A 27,888-nucleotide genomic window follows, 5' to 3' on the forward strand; every position below is an offset into this window, starting at 1 on the left:
ACGGGAGGGCTGACGGGTGCACTATCCTTATTTGTTTGGCCCACTTACAATTGGCATCGTCGAGTCGGGCTTGAAATCAATTGATCTCGATCCAAATTCTATCGCTTGGTTCGGGTTATGCCTTGTCTCGGTAACGGTGGAAAATAGACATTAACTCATTTCCTCTCATTTTCGATTTTTTATTTTATTTTATAAAAAAATTATTTTTTTTAATAACGAAATTATCACTTACCGTTAAGATAATATCGTACAATTAATTAAAACAAGTCGATAGGGAAGATAAAATCTGATAATTAATTATAATCGATTGATATGAAACATTATAGTCGATCACCGTCCAACATATATTATCGTGTAGAGGTTAGCATAGAAAGACGGTTCAAGTTTAGCTCCCCTGTCACTCATATGCATAAAATATCAATGGGGGACGTTAGGGTAATTGCAAGCTATATTCTTTATAAAGAAACACAGAAGACTGAAAGAAGAAAAAAAAGGATGGTTAGGGTTCTCGACTACGGGAGGGCTGACGGGTGCACTATCTTTTTTGGTTTGGCCCGCTTACAATTGGCATTGTCAAGATCCACTATTTTTAGGATTATTATGTACTTTTATCATGATTTTTATTTTTTGTGAATCATCATGATTGAGTATAAAGATATGGCGTATTGCGTGATGACGATGTCGTTGTTAGGCATCAATTGAACGTCAAATTTTCTACATCTTGAACAGGGCTTCAGAATACAGTCATAGTCATGGACTTGAATAATAACTTTATAAAAGGTTGCATCAAAGAAATATCACAATCCCGAATGAGATATTTAAGCATATGGAGACTTAATAATACTTTTTCCAAATGTGGAGAGTAGAGGCAACAATAAATTTAATCAAAGTATCTTTAATTGCCTAGTCAGACAGTTCCTATCAAGAAAGTCCTGAAGCACAGGATGTTCCGGAGGCTCCCGGTGTGCCATCCATTCTCGTTCAGAAATTTCAACGCCATCTCATCCTCCAAGAACCCCTCGCGATCTCCTCTTGTTCGATCTTTTTCTTACCCTTCTTGATCTCTCCTTCCCTCTTGTCTTCGATTTTGATCTTTCTTCCCTAATTGAGCGATTTTGATCAGATGATGGAAAACAACGAAAACCCTAGCTCAAGTTGTCATCAAATCAAAGGCCAACGCACTTCACAGAAACAATACAAAAAAAATTCAAGCGCGATAAAGGTATCAGAAAACTAGCTAGGGTTTAGAAGAAGGAAACTTACCTCAACGGGCAAGGAAGACCAGATGCGGATACCGTCGTGCCGAGGGTTTCGTCGTGCCGAGGATTGCGCGATAAAGTCGCAATCTTCAAAGCGAGCGAGCGAGCGAGCGCAAGGGTTCCGCCGTGCCGAGGCTTCCAGAGACACAGAGTTTTGACTCGGCCAGCACGATCTTTTATATCATAGGAATTGAGCCGTGAGGTCGGCATCTGATGGTTGGAGTACTGATATGAGCGGATTGTGCACGGATTCGTCAGGCCACACAATTAATCGAGCCGTGCTTGGGTTTGAGCTCAGTGATTGTGAACTGAATGTGAATTTGTGAAAACATTCGGGTTCGATGAGGCTCCTCGGCTTGGTTCAACCGGATCGATTACTTGGTTGATTCGGATGAGCCTATGGGATGCATAAATATGAAGAATCATTGAAGAGCATTGCAGCTCCAATAAGATAAACAAAACTGGACATATAATTCAATATCACGATTAACAAAATAATAATAATAATAATAATAATAATAATTAGTAATAAATATTGATTGATTCGAATGAACCTAAAAGATTTGCATGGATTCACATCTACATTTCAGAATGTAGTTTTGATCATTGCTGGGCTCTTTTGGATACTATCTAGCTTTTCTAGTAAAAATATGTTTGTGCGCACGGTTGCTTTCTTAGATGACGCTTTTCTAGTAAAAGTATGTTTGTGCGCACGGTTGCTTTCTTAGATGACCTTTTCTCACAAATACATACTGACTTTGCGGAGTACTTAGAATCCCAATTTTATGTGATTGTATCTTCATAACCCATTACCTGTCTGATTCCACATCATTGCTATATCATCATCACTATGGTCTTAGAATTGTTTTCCTCAAATTAAAATGACCAAAACTGCAGTGCCTAGGAAAGGACAAAAGACATCCGTGAAATCAAAGCCGAGGTTTTTAATTTTTATATTACTATCGGTGCGAGGTCTAAAACCAAAGGAAGTAGAAAAACGAAAAAGCAACAAGGATATAAGGTTTGACTTTCTTTTTTTTCTTCCTTTTTCACATTCCATGAAGTACTTTAAGAATATCCATCTTTCTTCAAGAGCTTATTACCCAGCACTTGCAAGCAACCCACTAAGGTTAACAGCAAGCACATGGTTTTGTAGCTGGGTTTAACACAACTGCAAAAAAACTAACATTTCTAAAGGTTATAATAAATAATACAACATCGCAAATTTCCAACTTATACAAGAGCTCATATATAATTGATTCACATGCACCTCGATTCATAAAGCACTTCGAACCACGTTGTCTTTTGGCTTAAGTTAATCTATAAAAGAAGATTACATTTGGAGAACATTATCATGGAAAGCATAGACAACTGACATTGGCCTATACAGGGTTCCTCTACTTGCAACATCCGAGGTAAATCTTACGAAACTTGTCCATCTAACCAGAAAACCCATTTGTAGCACAAGCTGATCTGACAGTTGTTATGTTTCATGTATGCAGTTAGCATTTTGTTTGAAGACAATAGGCAGCAGGCCCCGTGAAAAATAGAATTGCCCATGAATTAGTAAAAGGATTATCATAAAAGTAAAGGGATAAAGGTCTGAAATTTTACAGGGAGGACTAGCCCGTAAATGATTAGTGTTATCCTGGTATCACTAGACCTGTATGCAAACTAAATGTTGGCGATGTTCTGCAAGAGTTGCAGCGAGTGATTCCGCATGCCCACTGCTACTGCTGTCAGATGCACTACGAAGCAGTTCCGAGCCCTCCCCTTCATTAGCTTTCACCTTTAGCAGCAAAGGTTGAAAAGCAATCAGCAAAATAAATAAACAGGAAAAAAAGCACAAATAAAGAATTAAGTCGCTCTCTTAATAAACACATGTTATCAGACACCAAAAAAACGGCAGCATTAAATAACATTTGAGACATTGACATGAAAAATACTATGGTGATAAGGTAACTATTTATAGAATATGTCAACTTTCAAAGAGAAATCTGCATTAATTGTCAAGATATTCATCAGAAGTTGAATGAATAGAAAATCATAGATAAATTTTGCTGCCTACAAAATAAATATATAATTTTCTTACAGTTTCCACTTCACTATATAAAAAACTTACTTTTGGTCCTTGCAACCATTAATTAGCTTGCAAATGCTAAAACGTTATTTTCATTGATACATCAAAAAATTATCAAACTGTGGTATTGAGACGAATCAAGCTGGGAAAACTGATAGTCACAAACGGCAACCGTGATCATGAACATACCATTACGTGGTTGTGCAGCAAGTTATTTGCCTGTTGAAATGTGGTTTAAATTTCTCCTAAGAAACTTGACACAAAATTGCCTAATTTTTTGTTTTCTTTTCTGTAACAAAACACTGCTTGCCTCTCCTTGAGAAAATGCAACCACAAGAATCCACAAGTTTAGATTTAACAGAAGCCTTAGGGTGTCTTCATGCCACACATAACTAATAGTTCCAGCAGCATCTGATTCTAACTAATCCACAACTTGATTACTCCCATAGAGGTAATGATGCTCTAAAGAAATGTGTTCATCAGGTATATCCAACTCCAAGATGCCCATCAAATAGGCAAACTAGGATTATAGAAATGCTACTGTATCTACTCTAGAAACATCGGAGGATGAATTTCCCTATATCCATATGCAACATAATATGCAGCATGACTACCACATTTTACAATTTTCATCACTAAAGCATTAAACATTACTTAACAAGTATAATCTGTGTGAACTAAAGTAATGAGCACTAAAGTGCCACAGCAACCATGGACTAATTATATAAGGTTCCACACCAGGAATCCCGGTGGTCACCAAAATGGCCAGTGTGGATTTGCTGAAGTATATGCTGCTGGCTAACAAAATTCTATAACTTAAAAGGAAAATGACTGTATATCAAGTTACTTTTCAAGATGCAGTTATTTGGAAAAGCAGGGTTGCTCTGTATCCAGATTTATGATATATCTTAACTAAATGTAACGGAACATAGATCTACAGCACAGAACAGCTGCTTTAAGTAGAGGCATCAATTGCTAATCACATGCACCAAGTCAAACCAAACCCACCAGACTGTTTAGGATAACTTGTCATGAACATAGTTCAGAGCCTGGTCGAGAACTCTTGACCTGTTGGCTGGTTGGCTATGTTAAGGTCAAGCATACATTTTGCTTATAGCAATGTTTTAATTATATCTTCTTGAATCCCCTTCTGACATGCAAAACCAAATATGATCAACCACTCTGACCATATAGCTATATATTTTGGTTCCTCAATCCTCATTTAGAAATCTAAACCCACTAGAAAATTGGCTCGATTCACATCAGCCTTACATGTCCCTAATATAACCCATCTCAACGTGACTGACCCAACTCGTCAATCACCTCTAGTTCAAGAATTTGTCATCTTTAAGATTTGTCCCTTTTTGCCTCTATGTACTGCTAATGAATTTGAAATTTTATTAACAGGAAAGGTTGACTGATGAAGTTGCTGAGATGACTTGTAAATTCTCCTCTGCTCAGATTGAGAAAGTCTCCGGTAGTCCAACTTTGAAACTCCCTCATTTATTCAATCTAACTCCAAATTCATCGGGGAAAGGCCACCAAGCACCAAAGCAGCATCCTGTAGGTAGTCAAACCAATCAGGAAACTTTGCCAGCCCCAAAAACAGTTTCACCTCCATTTACAATTGATGAAGATGGTGAAGCACAAGGTCAGCGCCTTCAGCCATTACCCACTTGAGGCGATATTCAGATGTTGAAGACCAACAGCTATTATCCAGTTTCTACTTTGTTTACATAATAAATAGAGATGAGCAAATTTTACTTGTCTATTCACTATTCCATGTGGTTTAATTTTTCAGAGACTGATGATTATTATGCTCACAACATTCGTCGTTCTGTTCGTGAAGCTGCACTATCAAGCTCATCAAGCAACTCAGAATTGTTGCAGGAAAGAAGCAGTGATGATGGTTCTGAACACTTCTTTATACCTCTATCAACAACAGATGCTGCTTTTCAGAAAGAAATCGACGATGTTCCTGATTACTACAACTGGAGAAATCAACAACTGGTTTTCTCCTCACCACCAGAAGTTCAGGCCCCGATGAACATGACAGATCTTTCCTGTAATGCCAATAGCCAGCAAAGCTTCATTCCAGATATGTTAAATAGATTGAATGGACTGAAGGAGAACAAAAACCTGGCCAGGCTGTTCCAACCATCCACTGAAAAAATACAAAGAATGCATCCTGAAGTCAACGACACTCTGGATCAAGTTTTCTCACCTCCATTGTTACTGGAATCATCATTCTTCCAAGATGCATACGAGGACTTGCTCGGTATGGTTAATATTTCCAGGCATGTGTTGGTATTATTTTTTTCAAACTGCCTAGTGTGGGTGTTGATTTTGGTCTTCACTGTCCACTCTGTTGGCTGAGTGCATTGCTCATAGTTCTTGTTCCTGATTACTACACCGCTAACTGTGGCAACCTTTTTCTTTTCTTCTGCAGCACCATTATCTGAAACTGATGCTGCTCTCATGGAACACTAAGAGTTCCATATCCACCATGGTGGTGGTATTATATGCAGCTGAAGAGAAAGGTTAGATGCAGCCGTCTTGGTCGAGGGCCAACATCATACATTCGTTTGCGATGGTGACTAACTTAGGCAACTGAAATGTAAGGGTTTCTAATTCGAGCTTGAATCGTGTGATGTAGTCTAATTTTACACTCGATTCCACTGTTGTTGTTGGTTGTTTTGATGATGCATCTATCTAACTATCATTTTCTCTACCCGGTCATTGTGTAGCAGCTGTAATTATGCTGTATCTTTTCATACTTAACAAAATGTCCTTACCCTTCAATGGCTTGTTTTGTATTTGCGGGTCAGATCTTTTGTTATCGTCATGGGTAAATATTGGTGACGTGTGGACTGCAAGTTATATAATTCGGCATTATGTGAATCAGGTTTTTGTGCACAAGCAATCACTTTGCCTACAAATGACTCGTGGAGAATCCTCTGTAACCCATATGCAAATCAAAATTCTAATTGCATATAACTATCACAATTCTCCGTAACCACAGAGAAATGCAATTCATTAATTTTACCTTCGAAACCACTATTTTTAAGATCTTTGTGCGATGCAAATTCTCAAAGAATTGGACATCTCGAGCAAGTTTAGCAAGACTCATCTAGCTGGTGGGTGGTGGTGGGCTCAGTCCTGGTCATCACAAATTATGGAATTATCACGGACTCACCCATCCTTCACCACAACTTTCTTGATGGCCGGCATGCTTCCTTCATGGCAAAATCTTCTTGCTCTTTTTCTGCTTGAGCCTCTTGCTGTGCTCATCTGATGATTTTTCCTGTTTGAGGGGTGGCAAGACACTATTGTCTTCAGATTCAGCTTGACTTAATACATGGGCTTCACTTGTTTCATCATCGTATTGGTCCCCAGTCTTTCTTTTCTACTTGACTTTACCAACTCTCTTCCTTTTAGATGCTTTCTTACCGCTAGAGATTGGCAATTCATCATTATCTACGGTTTCAGTATCATCGCATACTTGTAGATCAGCTTGTTGATCACAAGTATTGCCATTGGAACCTGTTTAACAAGAATTTTGAGACATTATCAAATTGTTTTACATGACGAACGAGTTCCTTACAGATTTTCTAACATTAATTAAAGAAGAAAACCGACCTATTCTAGAACATGATTTAGGTAAAAAGCTACCAACAATCTACATGTACAATTTGTTCCAACATCACTGTGCTGACAAGCACTGCCACAAAACATGCCTATTTGTCTGTGTTTCATGATACCCAAACACAAATACTTCATAGGCTAGCCAGATTTTTTTGTGTGGTAGAATACTTGACCAAACCTAAATGGAGGTACCATGACTAAAGATTCAACAATAACTAATGAGATGCCCATGACCACTGGGAACCAGAAGAGTCCTGATGGTAAGGCTTGTCTAAATCATTTGCTGTTAATAGTGTAATACAGTAAATTTATTGCCAATGATGTAAGAAGTCCATGGACTGATATTACTAGTAACTAGCACACATGGGCATGCTGTTGCTCAGGTATGTATACTCTTGAAACCCTGATATTTTATCAAACTATATAAATCTGAACACATGGAATATGTTTTGATTGGGTTTTATTTCAAATTTAGTATGCATTTAGGGCTTCGTTCATCATAACAAGTGATCCAAATTGTACCAAGTGGGCCTTGTCATGTGACCCAAATTGCCTAAGCCCATGCATTATCAGCATCCCTGTCAGGTCATTTGCCTAAGTGGGATTATTAGGAAGTCACAGTCTACCCTAACCAAATGGAGATGTCCTCAACAGAACTGGCTCAAAATCTCACTCAAGTACACTATTATCATGGTGTACATGATGTTCACGGTGTTAACCCTAAAGCTAGTTGACCTACTAATCCATTATTTGTATGGAGGTTAGCTATGTTTTAGATAGGACTTAGTTGACCTACTAATCCATTATTTGTATGGAGCAGAAACAGACACACGAGATGTTAACCATGTTAGTTATTTGAAATAGGTCAATCAAGTTATATGTACTAATATCACATTCATTTCCAATGTGAATCTACCGAAGTATCAAGTTGTATAGAGCCATAGAGCATGTAAATGTGAATTTGTAGCGTCAAATCCAAATTGTTAAATAAGTAATACCTTCGTCTGAGAAATGTGAATCGATCACCACATTTGTTAGATGTTGCTTGAGGAAAACCTATTAAAAAAAGAAATATACTCAATGATAGGTTTATACAAACCAAAAAGAAAATGTGAACTGTTTGCAAGCACAAGTTCTTGAACCTATGCATTCCTCTACAATATGCATCCAGTTACCCCAGTATAACCTATAAATTAATGGGCTTTACATGAAACATGAATCTAAACCAAGAGGAAGAACTAAATTGCAAAGCACCACCAAACTTAAATTCCCTTCTTTAAAAATGTTCTATTATATGTAAGCCAATGGATATTGAAAATTTTGTTGAAGCAAGATCCATTTATGAACTGATAGTAGTTATAGCATACCGCAGATAGAAGTTGTCTCGTCTTTGCATCCCACACACGCAAAGAGCTGTCCAATCCTATAAACCAATATCATCATTAAGCATGACCTTATAAACCTACGACCAAAACACTAATGCATAATGTGGCGAGTAAAGAACTAAGGCTTCCACCAAAGCATAGTTTGACATATTACTTGTGAAGACATGACATATGAAATTAAAAATATTTCATGCTTAACTATAGTTTTACCAAAAAAAACTCATAGCAAGAATATATATTACAGTTTCAAACATGACAAGAAATTTCAGACAAAGCTCTAGGACCAACAAAATAAGAGAAAAAGATTCTCTTACGTCTTCCACGTTCAAAATTATAGTTAACATTTAGTAAAAAGTAAACTTGAATTTGCAAGGTACACGTCACCACAAACAAGTATCCCAAAGTATGGCAGTACACTTTTCAGAATGTATCATCTTTTTAAATTACCAACAAGAGAACTTCCAAAACAACACATCCAAATATTACAAATGATGTCCATCTGATGCCGAGTCTAATGAGGTGGGAACTACCTAAAACTTGATGATGCTTACTGCTACCATTGAGATATTTTCTTCAATAAAATCTGTCAACATGACATAGCTAGAAATGAGAATTTCACACTAGGCTTGTGGTGTACTGCCCCAATGGCTAATCCAATCAAATTGGGGATTGGGTCAAGGTCGATGTCGGACCCAGGGTTGGGTTATAATTGTTCAAAACTAATCAGGACCAGGACAAGAACAATATCACCTATCCCCATCCCCATCTCAAGCCTCCCCCATCCTTTCTCCACGTATCCGACCGCACCAGAAAAAAACCCCAGCAATTTCATATAAGTAATTTCCCTACTATCTTGTTAATATAATTAAAGAATATATCAATAGTAAAAAATGTATTCATAAGCTATGAGATAACAGTTACATCAATCTTTGTTGGGTCGGAGATGGTACTAAGTTTATGAACCCGAGTCAAAGATGAGGCAAGGTCAGGGGACTTGGCTCAATCCAATTCAACTGGGTCGGGTTTGAACAGATTTGACAGGAAAACAGGCATAATCACGGTTGAATTGGGGTACAATTTTCCAAAACCGATTTAGGTCCAAGACAAGGACAGATATCACCTAACCCAACCCCAAGCCTGCCTGCACCATCCCATCTCACCCCAATGGAAAAAATGAACCCCCAACTATCTTGCAAATATAACTGAAGCATATGCCAATAATAATACATGTATTCTCGTAGGAAATTCATGTAGTGGTAAGACAGTTAGTACCATTAAATTTTTGTGTGGGTCAGGGATGGTAATAAATTTATAAACCCGAGTCGAAGATGAGCAGGATGAGGGCCGTATGTTAGACATAACACTCTGGTTTTCATTAGAAACACAAACAAAAGGATGTTTATCTTTAACAAAGTTGATTGTAAAATAACTCCCAATAAACCATGAAAAGTATGTCAAACATTGACCTTCAAGATGAAACAGTATGCACCCAGTAATTTCTCTTGAAATGAAGCAATGAGAATTTTTAAAGGATAAAATCCAAAAATGGCTGATAATCCATGGAGGATCGTTACTCAACAAATCAAAGAACAATAGAAAGCTTGAAAAGTTACATTAAATGAAAACCACCAAATATATTAAATTTGGTATATCTGAGTTATAAACTAAAAACTTCCAACATGGAACACTATTCTCTTTCCTTTTTTTCGAGGAAACAAAACACTATTTTGTGCCATGGTAGAAGTAAAGTTGACTGAATATGTTGAATTAACAGTATACAACTTCTTACCACAAGATGCTATCACGGGAAGTTCTGGATGTCTCGCTATAGATCTGATGCTTCCAGAGCACTTACCAATAAAGCATCCCATCAGTTTTCCTGAAAACAAGGAAATCGACTGCCATCTAGTCAACATCAGGAGTTAGTTCTAAATATTAGTAACCCTGAATCACTTGAATCACCAGGGGCCAATTCATCATTGATAGAAGCTAATTATTAACTGTCTAACAGGTGATACAAATGTGAAACCATTACAAGAAAACTCAGATATTTCAAAATAATAAGCATCAGAATAACGGTAAATACTACAATTCAAAAAACTAAAATGAATGGTACTACCCAATATTTTAACAACACTAGGAATTTGAATTGTTAAATAAAATTTTTCAGCTATAAGCATGTCCTAGCTTCAAGCTCACATTGGAAAAATCTACTCAGTTAATTAGATGAAATATTATTACTTGAACTAAGTTAATAACAGAAAATAAAAGTTCCAAGTGAGTCAAGCTAGTTCCGTCTCTGATAATGAGCTCACTTCATTAACATTCTTTGGACCAAATCCTTAATCCAAGAGCACAGGTCACCAAAAATGTAAACATAAAGCATGAACTTCTCAGAAATGACAGAAAGCATTACTGCACAAAAACCAGGAGGATGACTATACCGCACATAGTTAAGAATAGTTGAGCCAGTTCATTGACAATGAAAAGAAATTAGAACATCATGTAATCAACTGAGAAAACTATGTAATATAGAAGTTAGGATAATTTCCTTTTTGCATACCATACCTGCAACACATGTCACATTCAAACCTTTAGTTTCCTTGTTGGAACTGACTATTCCTGGTTCAATATTCTTAATTCATGTTGAGTCTTAAACTTTTTTTACGATTTCATAAAGGCCTTCAACATCAGCTGATTGCTTCTAAAATTGCTTATGATGTAGCCACATATATTGTCTGACATAAAACTGTTTGAAAGAATTTTCTGTTCTACTGAAAGTTTTAACTCCAACAATTTGACCATAAAGGAATAACAAGTTGAGGTTCATCGGACAGCCCAAAAACTAAAAAGGTTTTATCGATGAAATAAAATAAGAAACCGTGATAATTTTGTCCATTATGGTAATAGGACTTAATTTATTATGGGAGTAGGAACAAGTAGCTAGACATCTGATAAATGTCTATAAGAATCAAAGAGTCTTAGATATGAGATTATAACTAAACGACAATCAGAGAAAGGATCTGATCAAGAAATTATATCCAATCAAGAAATTATATCCACAAAAAAAGAAAACAAAAGAGAAATAAACAAAACAGCTAAATATAATTAACAATGTAGTTGCACAGTGACCTTGTAGAACTATGACTTTCACTAGTTCTCATACATTAAATTTCAGAATCATGAGATTATGATCATAAAAAACAACAAACTAAAGAGGATGAATGAATCAGGTAAATAAAATTAAAGCATAGCCGCATGGTGTACATTTAGAACTATGACTTTTACCTGTTCTCATATCAAATGAAGCAAGATCCCCAGAACCATTGCCTATATAGACTGTATAGCCATCTAGATCTTCACAAACTGCTTTAATTGGAGATTCTCTAAAGTCGACTGAAATTATAGGTCTCCTCTGTGCTGAAGTGTCATAAAGACGAACCTATCACAAGATATAATTTTTAACAAATAAGAGAATAACAGCATACTGGTCATTAAAATCTCATGCGGACTGAGTAATTAGTTTACATCATTTTCTCGACTTCTAAAGCAATGGGTCAAGAACTATTAACCATATACAAAAGATTCATTAACCAGGATAGACCATATGGTCAAGAATATTTCAACATTAATCAATAAACAGAAGAAAACTGTTTATTAACTACAAGTTGGTTAACACTCCAAATGTGCAAGCAGTATTTGTAAAAAAGTTTGGTCAGGCACTGTTATCATAAAATCAAACTTAAGACTTTCAAATGTATCCTCGATCTCATGGCAACAATTGCAAAAGTTGTCGAAAGACTTACAATAAAAGTTATACTCCCAACTATTAGCATTTTTTAGCTTGTAAGCTACAACTAGTAAACATATTTCATAGTGCCATACCTGATGATTGATCGTGCCAGCCACAACTTTTCTATGGTCATCTTCACTCAGAAAAGTTGCAGCAGTAAACCAAGTTGGAGAGAATATACCAAGTCTATTAGGAGGCTACAAAAGACAAAGAGCAAACCGATAGAATCTTCATAATCAAAATACAAATAGACCAGAAACTCTCATTAAATTGCACTAATAAGAATGAAGTGACTCACAGATTTTGCACTCCAGATCTTACTGCATTTTCCAAGATCCCACATGTTCAATTCAATGCCATTCCTGAGAGAAAAGAAAACACAAATTAAAGTACTAGGCCAAAATTAGGCAATATAACAACCTTTCAAATTTTTATTAAAGAGGCTGTCACCCATGAATATAATTGCAACAAACTCATATACATTTCTTTAACAGCTTACGGAAACTTACCCTCCAAATAAGGCATAATTCTCACTTTTATCCACTGAAGAACATATTATTTTACCAGAAGAGCATACATTCCATGTAATATGAGAAGCAGTAGTTGAGTTTTCTGGCGCATCACCGACGGGAATGGACCTCAAGCAAGCATTACCCTTTTCCAGACAGGTAAGTAATGAAACTGACCTGAAAAACATAAGGATTGAATGAATATAAGAATGTGCATGCAATTCGAGATCACAACTAAAGTTTGTAAGTAACAGTACCACCATGAACTAAATTTTACTCGATAGATGTACAGAATTTCCATTCTTGCATACAGATGCATGCATATGCAAAATCATTGTGAATATACGTCAGCTAGTTCTCCTCTCTTCTAGTTCTAATACAACTTTCTTTGTCCACAAAGCTTTGCTCTTGAATCACTAGATAAACCTTCGTATTAAGTTTCACTATCTATATACATTGGAACCTTGGGATGTCAAATACAGGAGTAAGTGCTGAAAGCAAGAATAATCTATCTGAACTTTTTTATTCAATGTCCTGCAGATACATATGCCTGCAGCAGTCTTTTAAACATGATAGTGTCATAGGTTTGACCCTCTAAATGCCAATTGGGCAGGTGCTAAAATTTTAATTCAACCATCTGTGATATTCTTTCACATGAACAAGTTTCTACAGAATATATCTTAGGTACAGCAGATTGGTAAAATGTTCGGATACAAGTTCAAAAAAATGCTACATCTGCTATGAGCTATGAACTATGGCATTTATTTATGTTACCTTGATGGAACATCGATTCCTTTAGTTTTGAAGAGATGCAATCCAACAACATGATCATCATTAAGAGAGCCATCCAGTGATAAGGGTTGATCGATCTTAGTGATGCCCAAAGCCTCTCCATTAATAGGATTTAGACACTCAACCTGGAATTCATAGAATATCCCATGTTTCAACAACCTAGAAAAAGAGGGTTTTCTCTTGTTTCATATATGATAACTTACCAAACCATTCTTGCGAGCAACAGCCAAAAGCTGCAAAGAACAGCAAACAATTAACAAGTGTCATGTCTAGAAGGTAGAAGAATATTTTACACGTCGAACTGTTATGAGATTAAAGATATAATTATACTAGAGTAACATATAAGAATTTCCAAACAAAGGAAAGAAAGGTGGAAACACATCTTTAGTGATTACATGCCAATCCAAGAATGTGAAATAGAATGTGACATTATAGTCAACAGAATTCGCAAATCCAAAACAGGGTTCCAATGAATTATAAAACTTCCTTATAGGAATTGATCCTAGATCTCAAACTAATCGTGAATAATCACATTAAAGTTTGTATAATACTTAGGAATGCTTGTCCACCGTAATCAAACTCTAAAATCTTTGAACATACACTTTTCTTTTGTAATGTTAAACCACCATATCTCCATTGATCATCCAAATTAAACTTTCAAGCTGGAAAGTGAAGGCACAAAATAGGTTTCTGCTTCTTTAAGAAAGAAGAACATAACATGAATATTAGCTTCAAACTAGTGAAGCTTTCATTAATATTCAAGAGAAACTAATAAGATCGATTTCTGGTTTACTTCAAAACTACCAAGAAGCCATGAAGATCCAAAAGGAGACTAACATAAGCTTTGATTTGATTGTTTACCTCCCATTAAGTAGTTAAGATTGTCATAGCATCCATTTATGTATAATAACTCAAATCCAACAAAGAATGTGATAACAAACCGGATCAGTTTTGTGATCAGAATAAGAAGCAGCAAGGACACAAGATGAAGCATTTGGCTGCCCCCATGTTTCTACCACCTTTGGAATTCCAGTCTTTCCATGAGCTTCGACAACTGAAAACTCATTGCAATATCACATCATGAGTTGTAATTAAGAAATGCATGCCATGTAGACCATTCAAGAAAGAGTAATGTTTAAGCAATAACAACCACCTTTTACAAGACCGAGCACGTCAGTCGTCAAGGCTCTCAAAGGTGGGCATCCAGGGCACTCCAATGCACTTGTTCGTGGCATCTTCTTGAAACATTTTGGCTCCTCAAAACTTCACCGAAATTATAAATTTCACCAGTAAGTAAAAGCAAAACAATTAACCGATCAATAGAACACACAAGAATAACAAAGCAATTAAGGTGTAGGGGCTGCAAAATCTTGTGCTGTGGAATCTCCAAAGAGAAGTAGGTAGAAAAAGATCAATCAATGTCCCAAAAATTACGAGTTTCAAACATACTTGATGGGAAGGAGAAAACAAAAAAAGACAAAAGATCTTTTATATAATCACACTGTGTATACATCTAAACTAGCTTCAACATATTTTTTCATGTTCCTTAGAGCCACAATATCGGTATCCTGTCATGCTAAACAGCTATTCTTTCAGAAGTCAGGAGCCAACTCCTCTTTCGAATCTCGACATAATGGAGCCTCTATCTCATTTAGCAGCTTACTAATAGTAATCGTCTGGTAAACATCCCATCTTGATCGACGCATTATGTTGATCCAACTACTAGGCTATCATATGGTGTTTTGTTTGTCTTCAAGTTCCTTAGATTAATTGATAGTGGACATGTCACCCGAATCCCAGTCTAATGTCATAATGATCTTAAATTAAGAATGTACCCTCAGCATCACCCAATTTCTTCGAGAAAGAAAAACAAATTAATCGATAACATAATGCTGTTGGATTTGGTAATTATCGATGAGCTTTGTTGATCATCCAAGCATGTAACAACTGTATCAACCATCGAGTGGACATATCACCCGAATCTCAGTTTAATGTCATACTGATCTTAACTTAAGAATTTATCCTTAGCATCACCCAATTTTTTCGAGAAAGAATAACAAATTAGTCGATAACATAAAGCTGTTAGATTTGGTAATTATCGATAAGCTTTGTTGATCATCCAAGCATGTAACTGTATCAACCATCGAGTGGACATGTCACCCGAATCGTCGATGAGCTTTGTTGATCATCCAAGCATGTAACTGTATCAGCCATCGAGTCCAGCAGATACCTGACCAAGCCTGGTGCTCTATCGATGTAAGACCAGATGATGGGGATAACAATAGAATTTACAGAAAGGACGATGCAAATAAGCGAAGGATGTCACAACCGGGGGCATAGGTGACGCTGAGCGAGCGAAGACGAATCAACAACACCCGTAAGATTGGTTATGAGAGAAAGATCAATATTGCTGGCTATGGAAGGTGCCGAGAAACCCGATTGACGATTCTCGACACCATATCGCCGGCGACCATACCGAAAACAGAGCGACGAGTTCAAATCGGAAAGAATCGACACATGAAGCTCACTTTTAGGAGGGATATAGAACATGTACCGGATCTTGCAAGAGGGGAGAACGTACGAGTCTGCTAGGTCAGAGATCGACAACTCGATTTGGCTGATCTCAGGAGGCGTCCGGCCAGGGCGATCTACGCTCGCTCGACGCCACTTAACCGGTGGCAAAAAAAATAAAGAAAGGATGGTCAGGGTTCTCGACTACGGGAGGGCTGACGGGTGCATTATCCTTTTTGGTTTGGCTCGCTTACAAACATCGTCGAGTCGGGTTTAAAATAAATTGATCTCGATCCAAATTTTATCGCTCGGTTCGGGTTATACCTAGTCTCGGTAACGATGGAAAATAAATATTAACTATTTTCCTCTCTTTTTTAGTTTTTTATTTTATTTTATAAAAAAAATATTTTTTATTATAACAAAATTATCATTTATCATTAAGATAATATCGTATAATTAATTGAAATAAGTCGATAGGGAAAATAAAATCAGATAATTAATTATAATCGATTGATATGAAATATTAGAGTCGATCACCGTCCAACATATATTATCGTGTAGATGTTAGCATAGAAAGACGGTTCAAGCTTAGCTCCCCTGTCACTCATATGCATAAAATATAAATGGGGAACGTTAGGATAATTGCAAGCTATATTCTTTATAAAGAAACACAGAAGACTGAAAGAAAAAAAGAAAAGATGGTTAGGGTTCTCGACTACGGGAGGGCTGACGGGTGCACTATCCTTTTTGGTTTGGCCCGCTCACAATTGGCATCGTCGAGTTGGGCTTGAAATCAATTGATCTCGATCCGCTTTATAAAGAATATAGATTGCAATTACCCTGACGTCCCCCGTTGATATTTTATGCATATGAGTGAGAGAGGAGCTAAACTTAAATCGTCTTTATATGCTAATCTCTACAAGATAATATATGTTGTACGGTGATCGACTCTAATGTTTCATATCAATTGATTATAATTAATTATCAGATTTTATTTTCCCTATCGACTCGTTTCAATTAATTATATGATATTATCTTAATGGTAAATGATAAATTCGTTATAATAAAAAATATTTTTTTTATAAAACAAAATAAAAAATTGAAAAAGAGAGGAAAAGAGTTAATATCTATTTTCTACCGTTACCGAGACCGGGCATAACCCGAACCGAGCGTTAGAATTTGGATCGAGATCAATTGATTTTAAGCCCGACTCGACGATGCCAATTGTAAGCGGGCCAAACAAAAAAGGATAGTGCACCAGTCAGCCCTCCCGTAGTTGAGAACCATAACCATCAATTCTTTTATTCTTTCAGTTTTCTATGTTTCTTTATATAGAATATAGCTTACAATTATCCTAACGTCCCCCATTGATATTTTATGTTTATGAGTGACAGGGAAGCTAAGCTTGAACCGTCTTTCTATGCTAACCTCTATACGATAATATAAGTTGGACGATGATCGATTGTAATGTTTCATATCAATCGATTATAAATAATTATCAGATTTTATCTTCCTTATCGAATTGTTTCAATTAATTATACGATATTATCTTAATGATAAGTGATAATTTCGTTATCATAAAAATTATTTTTTTTATAAAAAAAAAATAAAAAACTAAAAAAGAGAGGAAAAGAGTTAATATTTATTTTCCACCGTTACCGAGACTAGGTATAACCCGAACCGAGCGATAAAATTTGGATCGAGATCAATTTATTTTAAACCCGACTCGACGATGTTTTTTAAGCGGGGTAAACCAAAAAGGATAATGCACCCGTCAGCCCACCCGTAGTCGAGAACCATGACCATCCTTTCGTTATTTTTTATGCCACCGATTAAACGGCGCCGGGCGAGCGTAGATCGCCCTGGTCGGACGTCTCCTGAGACCAGCCAAATCGAGTTGTCGATCTCTGACCTAGCGGACTCCTACGTTCTCCCCTCTTGTCAAGATCCAGTACATGTTCTAGATCTCTCCTAAAAGTGAGCTTCATGTGTCGATTCTTTCCGATTTGAACTCGTCGCTCTGTTTTCGATATTGTCGCCGACGATATAGTGTTGAGAATCGTCAATCGAGTTTCTCGGCACCTTCCATAGCCAGCAATACTGATCTTTCTCTCACAACCAATCTTACGGGTGCTGTTGATTCGTCTTCGCTCGCTCACCCATGCCCCCGGTTGTGACATCCTTCGCTTATTTACATCGTCCTTTCTGTAAATTCTATTGTTATCCCCATCATCTGGCCGTACATCGATAGAGTATCTGCTGGACTCGATGACTGATACAGTTAAATGCTTGGATGATCAACAAAGCTCATCGACGATTCGGGTGACATGTCCACTCGATGGTTGATACAGTTACATGCTTGGATGATCAACAAAACTCATCGATAATTACTAAATCCAACAGCTTTATGTTATCGACTAATTTATTATTCTTTCTCGAAGAAATTGGGTAATGCTAAGGGTAAATTCTTAATTTAAGATCAGTATTACATTAGATTGGGATTCGGGTGACATGTCCACTCGATGATTGATACAGTTGTTAAATGCTTGGATGATCAACAAAACTCATCGATAATTACCAAATCCAACAGCATTATGTTATCGACTAATTTGTTTTTCTTTCTCGAAGAAATTGGGTGATGCTAAGGGTAAATTCTTAATTTAAGATTAGTATGACATTTGACTGGGATTCGAGTGACATGTCCACTATCAATTAATCTAAGGAACTTGAAGACAAACAAAACACCATATGACTGCCCAGTGATTTAAAAAACGCTAGGTGCCAAAAGGCGCCAAGGTCCACAAACGCCCGAGGCGCTAGGCGCTCGCCCAGGCGCTCGCCCGAGCGAAGCGAGACGCTAAAATATAAAAATATATAATATAATTAATAATTTCAAATAAATAAAAATTAACAACATTAAAATCAAAATAATATATTATTAATCTATTAACAGAAAATTAATCATTTCAAAATTCAAATAAACTTAATATTAAGAGTATACTATATACTAAGCCTGATGGAGAAACGAGGAAGCAGCGGCGAGCGGCGGCAGTAGCAGTGGCGAGCGGCGGCACAGCAGCGACGAGCGGCGGCAGCGGGAAAGGGAAAAGGAGCAGAAGGCACGAGCAGTGGGAGGGCTCGCGGGAGGCGCGAGCAGCGGGAGGGCTCGAGGGAGGCGCGAGCAGCGGGAAGGCTCGCGGGAGGGCTCGTAGGAGGCGCGAGCAGCGAGAGGGCTCGCGGGAGGCGCGAGCTGCGGGAGGGCTCGAGGGAGGCGCGAGCAGCGGGAAGGCTCGCGGGAGGCGCGAGCAGCGACAGCGGCGAGCAGCGGCAGCGGGAGCAGGAGCGACGAGCAGCGATATCGCGATCGGGATCGGGATCGGCAACGGCAGCGGCTGCGGCAGGAGGTTAGGGTTGGGTAAGGGTTAGGGTTGGGGTTATATAGGTTTAGTTGGTTCGATTGAACCAACTAACAACCGAATCAGAACCGAACCAGACCTAAATTCTGGTTCGGTCGCCTTGATTTACCCAGGCGCTCGCCCGAAGCGCCCACGCCTGGGCTCGGGCGAGCGCCCAGGCGCCGCCTGCTTAAACATTACTCTTTCTTGAATGGTCTACATGGCATGCATTTCTTAATTACAACTCATGATGTGATATTGCAATGAGTTTTCAGTTGTCGAAGCTCATGGAAAGACTGGAATTCCAAAGGTGGTAGAAACATGGGGGCAGCCAAATGCTTCATCTTGTGTCCTTGCTGCTTCTTATTCTGATCACAAAACTGATCCGGTTTGTTATCACATTCTTTGTTGGATTTGAGTTATTATACATAAATGAATGCTATGACAATCTTAACTACTTAATGGGAGGTAAACAATCAAATCAAAGCTTATGTTAGTCTCCTTTTGGATCTTCATGGCTTCTTGGTAGTTTTGAAGTAAACCAGAAATCGATCTTATTAGTTTCTCTTGAATATTAATGAAAGCTTCTCTAGTTTGAAGCTAATATTCATGTTATGTTCTTCTTTCTTAAAGAAGCAGAAACCTATTTTGTGCCTTCACTTTCCAGCTTGAAAGTTTAATTTGGATGATCAATGGAGATATGGTGGTTTAACATTACAAAAGAAAAGTGTATGTTCAAAGATTTTAGAGTTTGATTACGGTGGACAAGCATTCCTAAGTATTATACAAACTTTAATGTGATTATTCACGATTAGTTTGAGATCTAGGATCAATTCCTATAAGGAAGTTTTATAATTCATTGGAACCCTGTTTTGGATTTGCGAATTCTGTTGACTATAATGTCACATTCTATTTCGCATTCTTGGATTGGCATGTAATCACTAAAGATGTGTTTCCACCTTTCTTTCCTTTGTTAGGAAATTCTTATATGTTACTCTAGTATAATTATATCTTTAATCTCATAACAGTTCGACGTGTAAAATATTCTTCTACCTTCTAGACATGACACTTGTAAATTGTTTGCTATTCTTTGCAGCTTTTGGCTGTTGCTCGCAAGAATGGTTCGGTAAGTTATCATATATGAAACAAGAGAAAACCCTCTTTTTCTAGGTTGTTGAAACATGGGATATTCTATGAATTCCAGGTTGAGTGTCTAAATCCTATTAATGGAGAGGCTTTGGGCATCACTAAGATCGATCAACCCTTATCACTGGATGGCTCTCTTAATGATGATCATGTTGTTGGATTGCATCTCTTCAAAACTAAAGGAATCGATGTTCCATCAAGGTAACATAAATAAATGCCATAGTTCATAGCTCATAGCAGATGAAGCATTTTTTTGAACTTGTATCCGAACATTTTACCAATCTGCTGTACCTAAGATATATTCTGTAGAAACTTGTTCATGTGAAAGAGTATCACAGATGGTTGAATTAAAATTTTAGCACCTGCCCAATTTGCATTTAGGGGGTCAAACCTATGACACTATCATGTTTAAAAGACTGCTGCAGGCATATGTATCTGCAGGACATTGAATAAAAAAGTTCAGAGAGATTATTCTTGCTTTCAGCACTTACTCCTGTATTTGACATCCCAAGGTTCCAATGTATATAGATAGTGAAACTTAATACGAAGGTTTATCTAGTGATTCAAGAGCAAAGCTTTGTGGACAAAGAAAGTTGTATTAGAACTAGAAGAGAGGAGAACTAGCTGACGTATATTCACAATGATTTTGCATATGCATGCATCTGTATGCAAGAATGGAAATTCTGTACATCTATCGAGTAAAATTTAGTTCATGGTGGTACTGTTACTTACAAACTTTAGTTGTGATCTCGAATTGCATGCACATTCTTATATTCATTCAATCCTTATGTTTTTCAGGTCAGTTTCATTACTTACCTGTCTGGAAAAGGGTAATGCTTGCTTGAGGTCCATTCCCGTCGGTGATGCGCCAGAAAACTCAACTACTGCTTCTCATATTACATGGAATGTATGCTCTTCTGGTAAAATAATATGTTCTTCAGTGGATAAAAGTGAGAATTATGCCTTATTTGGAGGGTAAGTTTCCGTAAGCTGTTAAAGAAATGTATATGAGTTTGTTGCAATTATATTCATGGGTGACAGCCTCTTTAATAAAAATTTGAAAGGTTGTTATATTGCCTAATTTTGGCCTAGTACTTTAATTTGTGTTTTCTTTTCTCTCAGGAATGGCATTGAATTGAACATGTGGGATCTTGGAAAATGCAGTAAGATCTGGAGTGCAAAATCTGTGAGTCACTTCATTCTTATTAGTGCAATTTAATGAGAGTTTCTGGTCTATTTGTATTTTGATTATGAAGATTCTATCGGTTTGCTCTTTGTCTTTTGTAGCCTCCTTCTAATAGACTTGGTATATTCTCTCCAACTTGGTTTACTGCTGCAACTTTTCTGAGTGAAGATGACCATAGAAAAGTTGTGGCTGGCACGATCAATCATCAGGTATGGCACTATGAAATATGTTTACTAGTTGTAGCTTACAAGCTAAAAAATGCTAATAGTTGGGAGTATAACTTTTATTGTAAGTCTTTCGACAACTTTTGCAATTGTTGCCATGAGATCGAGGATACATGTGAAAGCCTTAAGTTTGATTTTATGATAACAGTGCCTGACCAAACTTTTTTACAAATACTGCTTGCACATTTGGAGTGTTAACCAACTTGTAGTTAATAAACAGTTTTCTTCTGTTTATTGATTAATGTTGAAATATTCTTGACCATATGGTCTATCCTGATTAATGAATCTTTTGTATGTGGTTAATAGTTTTTGACCCATTGCTTTAGAAGTTGAGAAAATGATGTAAACTAATTACTCAGTCCGCATGAGATTCTAATGATCAGTATGTTATTATTCTCTTATTTGTTAAAAATTATATCTTGTGATAGATTCGTCTTTATGATACTTCAGCACAGAGGAGACCTGTAATTTCAGTCGACTTTAGAGAATCTCCAATTAAAGCAGCTTGTGAAGATCTAGATGGCTATACAGTCTATGTAGGCAATGGTTTTGGGGATCTTGCTTCATTTGATATGAGAACAGGTAAAAGACATAGTTCTACACGTACACTATGCGGCTATGCTTTAATTTTATTTACCCGATTCATTCATCCTCTTTAGTTTGTTGTTTTTTATGATCATAATCTCATGATTCTGAAATTTCATGTATGAGAACTAGTGAAAGTCATAGTTCTACAAGGTCACTGTACAACTACATTGTTAATTATATTTAGTTGTTTTGTTTATTTCTCTTTTGTTTTCTTTTTTTGTGGATATAATTTCTTGATTGGATATAATTTCTTGATCAGATCCTTTCTCTGATTGCCGTTTAGTTATCATCTCATATCTAAGACTCTTTGATTCTTATAGACATTTATCATATGTCTAGCTCCTTGTTCCTACTCCCATAATAAACTAAGTCCTATTACCATAATGGACAAAATTATCACGGTTTCTTATTTTATTTCATCGATAAAAACTTTTTAGTTTTTGGGCTGTCCGATGAACCTCAACTTGTTATTCCTTTATGGTCAAATTGTTGGAGTTGAAACTTTCAGTAGAACAGAAAGTTCTTTCAAACAGTTTTATGTCAGACAATATATGTGGCTACATCATAAGCAATTTTAGAAGTAATCAGCTGATGTTGAAGGCCTTTATGAAATCGTAAAAAAAGTTTAAGACTCAACATGAATTAAGGATATAGAACCAGGAATAGTCACTTCCAACAAGGAAACTAAAGGTTTGAATGTGACATGTGTTGCAGGTATGGTATGCATAAAGGAAATTATGCTAACTCCTATATTACATAGTTTTCTCAGTTGATTACATGATGTTCTAATTTCTTTTCATTGTCAATGAACTGGCTCAACTATTCTTAACTATGTGCGGTAAGTAGTCATCCTCCTGTTTTTTGTGCATTAATGCTTTCTGTCATTTCTGAGAAGTCCATGCTTTATGTTTACATTTTTGGTGACCTGTGCTCTTGGATTAAGGATTTGGTCCAAAGAATGTTAATGAATTGAGCTCATTATCAGAGACGGAACTAGCTTGACTCACTTGGAACTTATATTTTCTGTTATTAACTCAGTTCAAGTAATAATATTTCATCTAATTAACTGGGTAGATTTTTCCAATGTGAGCTTGAAGCTAGGACATGCTTATAGCTGAAAAATCTTATTTAACAATTCAAATTCCTAGTGTCGTTAAAGTATGGGGTAATGGGTAGTACCATTCATTTTAGTTTTTTGAATTGTAGTATTTACCGTTATTCTGATGCTTATGATTTTGAAATATCTGAGTTTTCTTTTAATGGTTTCACATTTGTATCACCTGTTAGACAATTAATAATTAGCTTCTATCAATGATGAATTGGCCCCTGGTGATTCAAGTGATTCAGGGTTACTAATATTTAGAACTAACTCTTGATGTTGACTAGATGGCAGTCGATTTCCTTGTTTCAAGAAAACTGATCGGATGCTTTATTGGTAAGTGCTCTGGAAGCATCAGATCTATAGCGAGACATCCAGAACTTCCCATGATAGCATCTTGTGGTAAGAAGTTGTATACTGTTAATTCAACATATTCAGTCAATTTTACTTCTACCATGGCACAAAATAGTGTTTTGTTTCCTCGAAAAAAAGGAAAAAGAATAGTGTTCCATGTTGGAAGTTTTTAGTTTATAACTCAGATATACCAAATTTAATATATTTGGTGGTTTTCATTTAATGTAACTTTTCAAGCTTTCTATTGTTCTTTGATATGTTGAGTAACGATCCTCCATGGATTATCAGTCATTGTTTCATTTCAAGAGAAATTACTGGTGCATACTGTTTCATCTTGAAGGTTAATGTTCGACATACTTTTCATGGTTTATTGGGAGTTATTTTACAATCAATTTTGTTAAAGATAAACATCCTTCTGTTTGTGTTTCTAATGAAAACCAAAGTGTTATGTCTAACATACGGCTCTCATCCTGCTCATCTTCGACTCGGGTTTATAAATTTATTACCATCCATGACCCACACAAAAAATTAATGGTACTAGCTGTCTTACCGCTGCATGAATTTCCTACGAGAATACATGTATTATTATTGGCATATGCTTCAGTTATATTTGCAAGATAGTTGGGGGTTCATTTTTTTCATTGGGGTGAGATGGGCTGGTGCAGGCAGGCTTGGGGTTGGGTTAGGTGATATCTGTCCTTGTCTTGGACTTAAATCGGTTTTGGAAAATTGTACCCTAATTCAACCATGATTATGCATGTTTCCCTGTCAAATCTGTTCAAACCCGACCCAGTTGAATTGGATTTAGTCAAGTCCCCTGACCTTGCCTCATCTTTGACTCGGGTTCATAAACTTAGTACCATCTCCGACACAATAAAGATTGATGTAACTATTATCTCATAGCTTATGAATACATTTTTTACTATTGATATATTCTTTAATTATATTAACAAGATAGTAGGTAAATTACTTATATGAAATTGCTGGGGTTTTTTTTCTGGTGCGGTCGGATACGTGGAGAAAGGATGGGGGAGGCTTGAGATGGGGATGGGGATAGGTGATATTGTTCTTGTCCCGGTCCTGATTAGTTTTGAACAATTATAACCCAACCCTGGGTCCGACATCGACCTTGACCCAATCCCCAATTTGATTGGATTAGCCATTGGGGCAGTACACCATCGGCCTAGTGTGAAATTCTCATTTCTAGCTATGTCATGTTGACAGATTTTATTGAAGAAAATATCTCAATGGTAGCAGTAAGCATCATCAAGTTTTAGGTAGTTCCCACCTCAATAGACTCGGCATTAGATGGACATCATTTGTAATATTTGGATGTGTTGTTTTGGAAGTTCTCTTGTTGGTAATTTAAAAAGATGATACATGCTGAAAAGTGTACTGCCATACTTTGGGATACTTGTTTGTGGTGACTTGTACCTTGCAAATTCAAGTTTACTTTTTATTAAAAGTTAACTATAATTTTGAACGTTCAAGATGTAAGAGAATCTTTTTCTCTTATTTTGCTGGCCCTAGAGCTTTGACTGAAATTTCTTGTCATGTTTGAAACTGTAATATATATTCTTGCTATGAGTTTTTTTTGGTAAAACTATAGTTAAGCATGAAATATTTTTAATTTCATATGCCATGTCTTCACAAGTAATATGTCAAACTATGCTTTCGTGCAAACCTTAGTTCTTTACTCGCCACATTATGCATTAGTGTTTTGGTCGTAGGTTTATAAGGTCATACTTAATGATGATATTGGTTTATAGGATTGGACAGCTATTTGCATGTGTGGGATGCAAAGACGAGACAACTTCTATCTGCGGTATGCTATAACTACTATCAGCTCATAAATGGATCTTGCTTCAACAAAATTTTCAGTATCCTTTGGCTTACATATAATAGAACAATTTTAAAGAAGGGAATTTAAGTTTGGTAGTGCTTTGCAATTTAGTTCTTCCTCTTGGTTTAGATTCATTTTTCATGTAAAGCCCATTAATTTATAGGTTATATTGGGGTAATTGGATGCATATTGTAGAGGAATGCATAGGTTCAACAACTAGTGCTTGCAAACAGTTCACATTTTCTTTTTGGTTTGTATAAACCTATCATTGAGTATATTTCTTTTTTTAATAGGTTTTCCTCAAGCAACATCTAACAAATGTGGTGATCGATTCACATTTCTCAGGTATTACTTATTTAACAATTTGGATTTGACACTACAAATTCACATTTACATGCTCTATGGCTCTATACAACTTAATACTTCGGTAGATCCACATTGGAAATGAATGTGATATTAGTACATGTAACTTGATTGATCTATTTCAAATAACAAACATGGTTAACATCTCGTGTGTTTGTTTCTGCTCCATATAAATAATGGATTAGTAGGTCAACTAAGTCTTATCTAAAACATAGCTAACCTCCATACAAATAATGGATTAGTAGGTCAACTAGCTTTAGGGTTAACACCATGAACATCATGTGCACCATGATAATAGTGTACTTGAGTGAGGGATTTTGAGCCAGTTTTGTTGAGGACATCTCCATTTGGTTAGGGTAGATTGTGACTTCCTAATAATCCCACTTAGGCAAATGACCTGACAGGGATGCTGATAATGCATGGGCTTAGGCAATTTGGGTCACATGACAAGGCCCACTTGGTACAATTTGGATCACATGTTATGATGAACGAAGCCCTAAATGCATGCTAAATTTGAAACAAAACCCAATCAAAACATATTCCATGTGTTCAGATTTATATAGTTTGATAAAATATTTGGGTTACAAGAGTATACATACCTGAGCAACAGCATGCCCATGTGTGCTAGTTACTAGTAATATCAGTCCATGGACTTCTTACATCATTGGCAATAAATTTACTGTATTACACTATTAATAGCAAATGATTTAGACAAGCCTTACCATCAGGACTCTTCTGGTTCCCGGTGGTCATGGGCATCTCATTAGTTATTGTTGAATCTTTAGTCATGGTACCTCCATTTAGGTTTGGTCAAGTATTCTACCACAAAAAAAAATCTGGCTAGCCTATGAAGTATTTGGGTTATGATATCATGAAGCACAGACAAATAGGCATGTTTTATGGCAGTGCTTGTCAGCACAGTGATGTTGGAACAAATTGTACATGTAGATTGTTGGTAGCTTTTTACCTAAATCCTATTCTAGAATAGGTCGGTTTTCTTCTTTAATTAATGTTAGAAAATCTGTAAGGAACTCGTTCGTCATGTAAAACAATTTGATAATGTCTCAAAATTCTTGTTAAACAGGTTCCAATGGCAATACTTGTGATCAACAAGCTGATCTACAAGTATGCGATGATACTGAAACCATAGATAATGATGAATTGCCAATCTCTAGCGGTAAGAAAGTATCTAAAAGGAAGAGAGTTGGCAAAGTCAAGAAGAAAAGAAAGTCTGGGACCAGTACGATGATGAAACAAGTGAAGCCCATATATTAAGTTAAGCTGAATCTGAAGACAATAGTGTCTTGCCACCCCTCAAACAGGAAAAATCATTAGATGAGCACAGCAAGAGGCTCAAGCAGAAAAAGAGCAAGAAGATTTTGCCATGAAGGAGGCATGACGGTCATCAAGAAAGTTGCAGTGAAGGATGGGTGAGTCGGTGATAATTCCATAATTTGTGACGACCATGACTGAGCCCACCACCCATCGGGCAAACCGACTAGATGATGAGTCTCTCGCCAAACTTACTCCAGATGTCCAACACTCTAATGAAAGGAGGAAAGTTAGATTGAGTGTTGAGTTTTTTAAAAGAGTGTTTTAGAATTTGAAGAGCAAATCGGATAAAGGCTTATGGATTCTTTGAGAATTTGTTTGTGCTATTGCATCGCACAAAGATGTTAAAATAGTGGTTTCGAAGGTAAAATTAAGGAAATTAAA

At 36.6% G+C, this 27,888-nt stretch overlaps 1 protein-coding gene, 1 long non-coding RNA gene and 1 pseudogene across 4 annotated transcripts; 1 reads left to right on the forward strand and 2 right to left on the reverse strand.

The window, feature by feature from the left end:
• Window positions 1-810: 810 nt before the first annotated feature.
• LOC135654652 (uncharacterized) lies at window positions 811-1,732 on the reverse strand. Its single transcript, XR_010503124.1, has 2 exons — window positions 1,264-1,732; window positions 811-1,101 (listed from the first exon to the last, which is right to left on the reverse strand). It is a non-coding gene; the product is annotated as an uncharacterized LOC135654652 (long non-coding RNA).
• Window positions 1,733-2,799: 1,067 nt separating this feature from the next.
• On the reverse strand, window positions 2,800-17,794 carry LOC135654664 (uncharacterized). Of its 3 annotated transcripts, none has more exons than XM_065175648.1 (13): window positions 14,617-17,794; window positions 14,405-14,517; window positions 13,667-13,696; window positions 13,446-13,588; window positions 12,672-12,848; window positions 12,461-12,524; window positions 12,255-12,359; window positions 11,658-11,811; window positions 10,159-10,248; window positions 8,352-8,407; window positions 7,983-8,040; window positions 5,270-5,402; window positions 2,800-3,048 (listed from the first exon to the last, which is right to left on the reverse strand). In XM_065175648.1, the coding sequence occupies exons 1-12, from the start codon at window positions 14,696-14,698 to the stop codon at window positions 5,359-5,361; spliced, it is 1,116 nt and encodes a 371-aa protein (XP_065031720.1). In that variant the 5' UTR covers window positions 14,699-17,794; the 3' UTR covers window positions 2,800-3,048; window positions 5,270-5,358. The 3 variants fall into 3 exon arrangements, with proteins under 3 accessions (XP_065031720.1, XP_065031718.1, XP_065031721.1); XM_065175646.1 differs by lacking the exon at window positions 5,270-5,402 and adding an exon at window positions 6,386-6,882 and having other exon boundaries at window positions 14,617-17,793; XM_065175649.1 differs by lacking the exon at window positions 5,270-5,402 and having other exon boundaries at window positions 14,617-17,792.
• On the forward strand, window positions 16,162-27,767 carry LOC135654662 (uncharacterized; annotated as a pseudogene).
• Window positions 27,768-27,888: the final 121 nt, after the last annotated feature.

The sequence above is a fragment of the Musa acuminata genome, unplaced genomic scaffold (genome assembly GCF_036884655.1).
Source record: "Musa acuminata AAA Group cultivar baxijiao unplaced genomic scaffold, Cavendish_Baxijiao_AAA HiC_scaffold_71, whole genome shotgun sequence".
In the NCBI taxonomy this organism is placed as follows: Eukaryota; Viridiplantae; Streptophyta; class Magnoliopsida; order Zingiberales; family Musaceae; genus Musa; species Musa acuminata.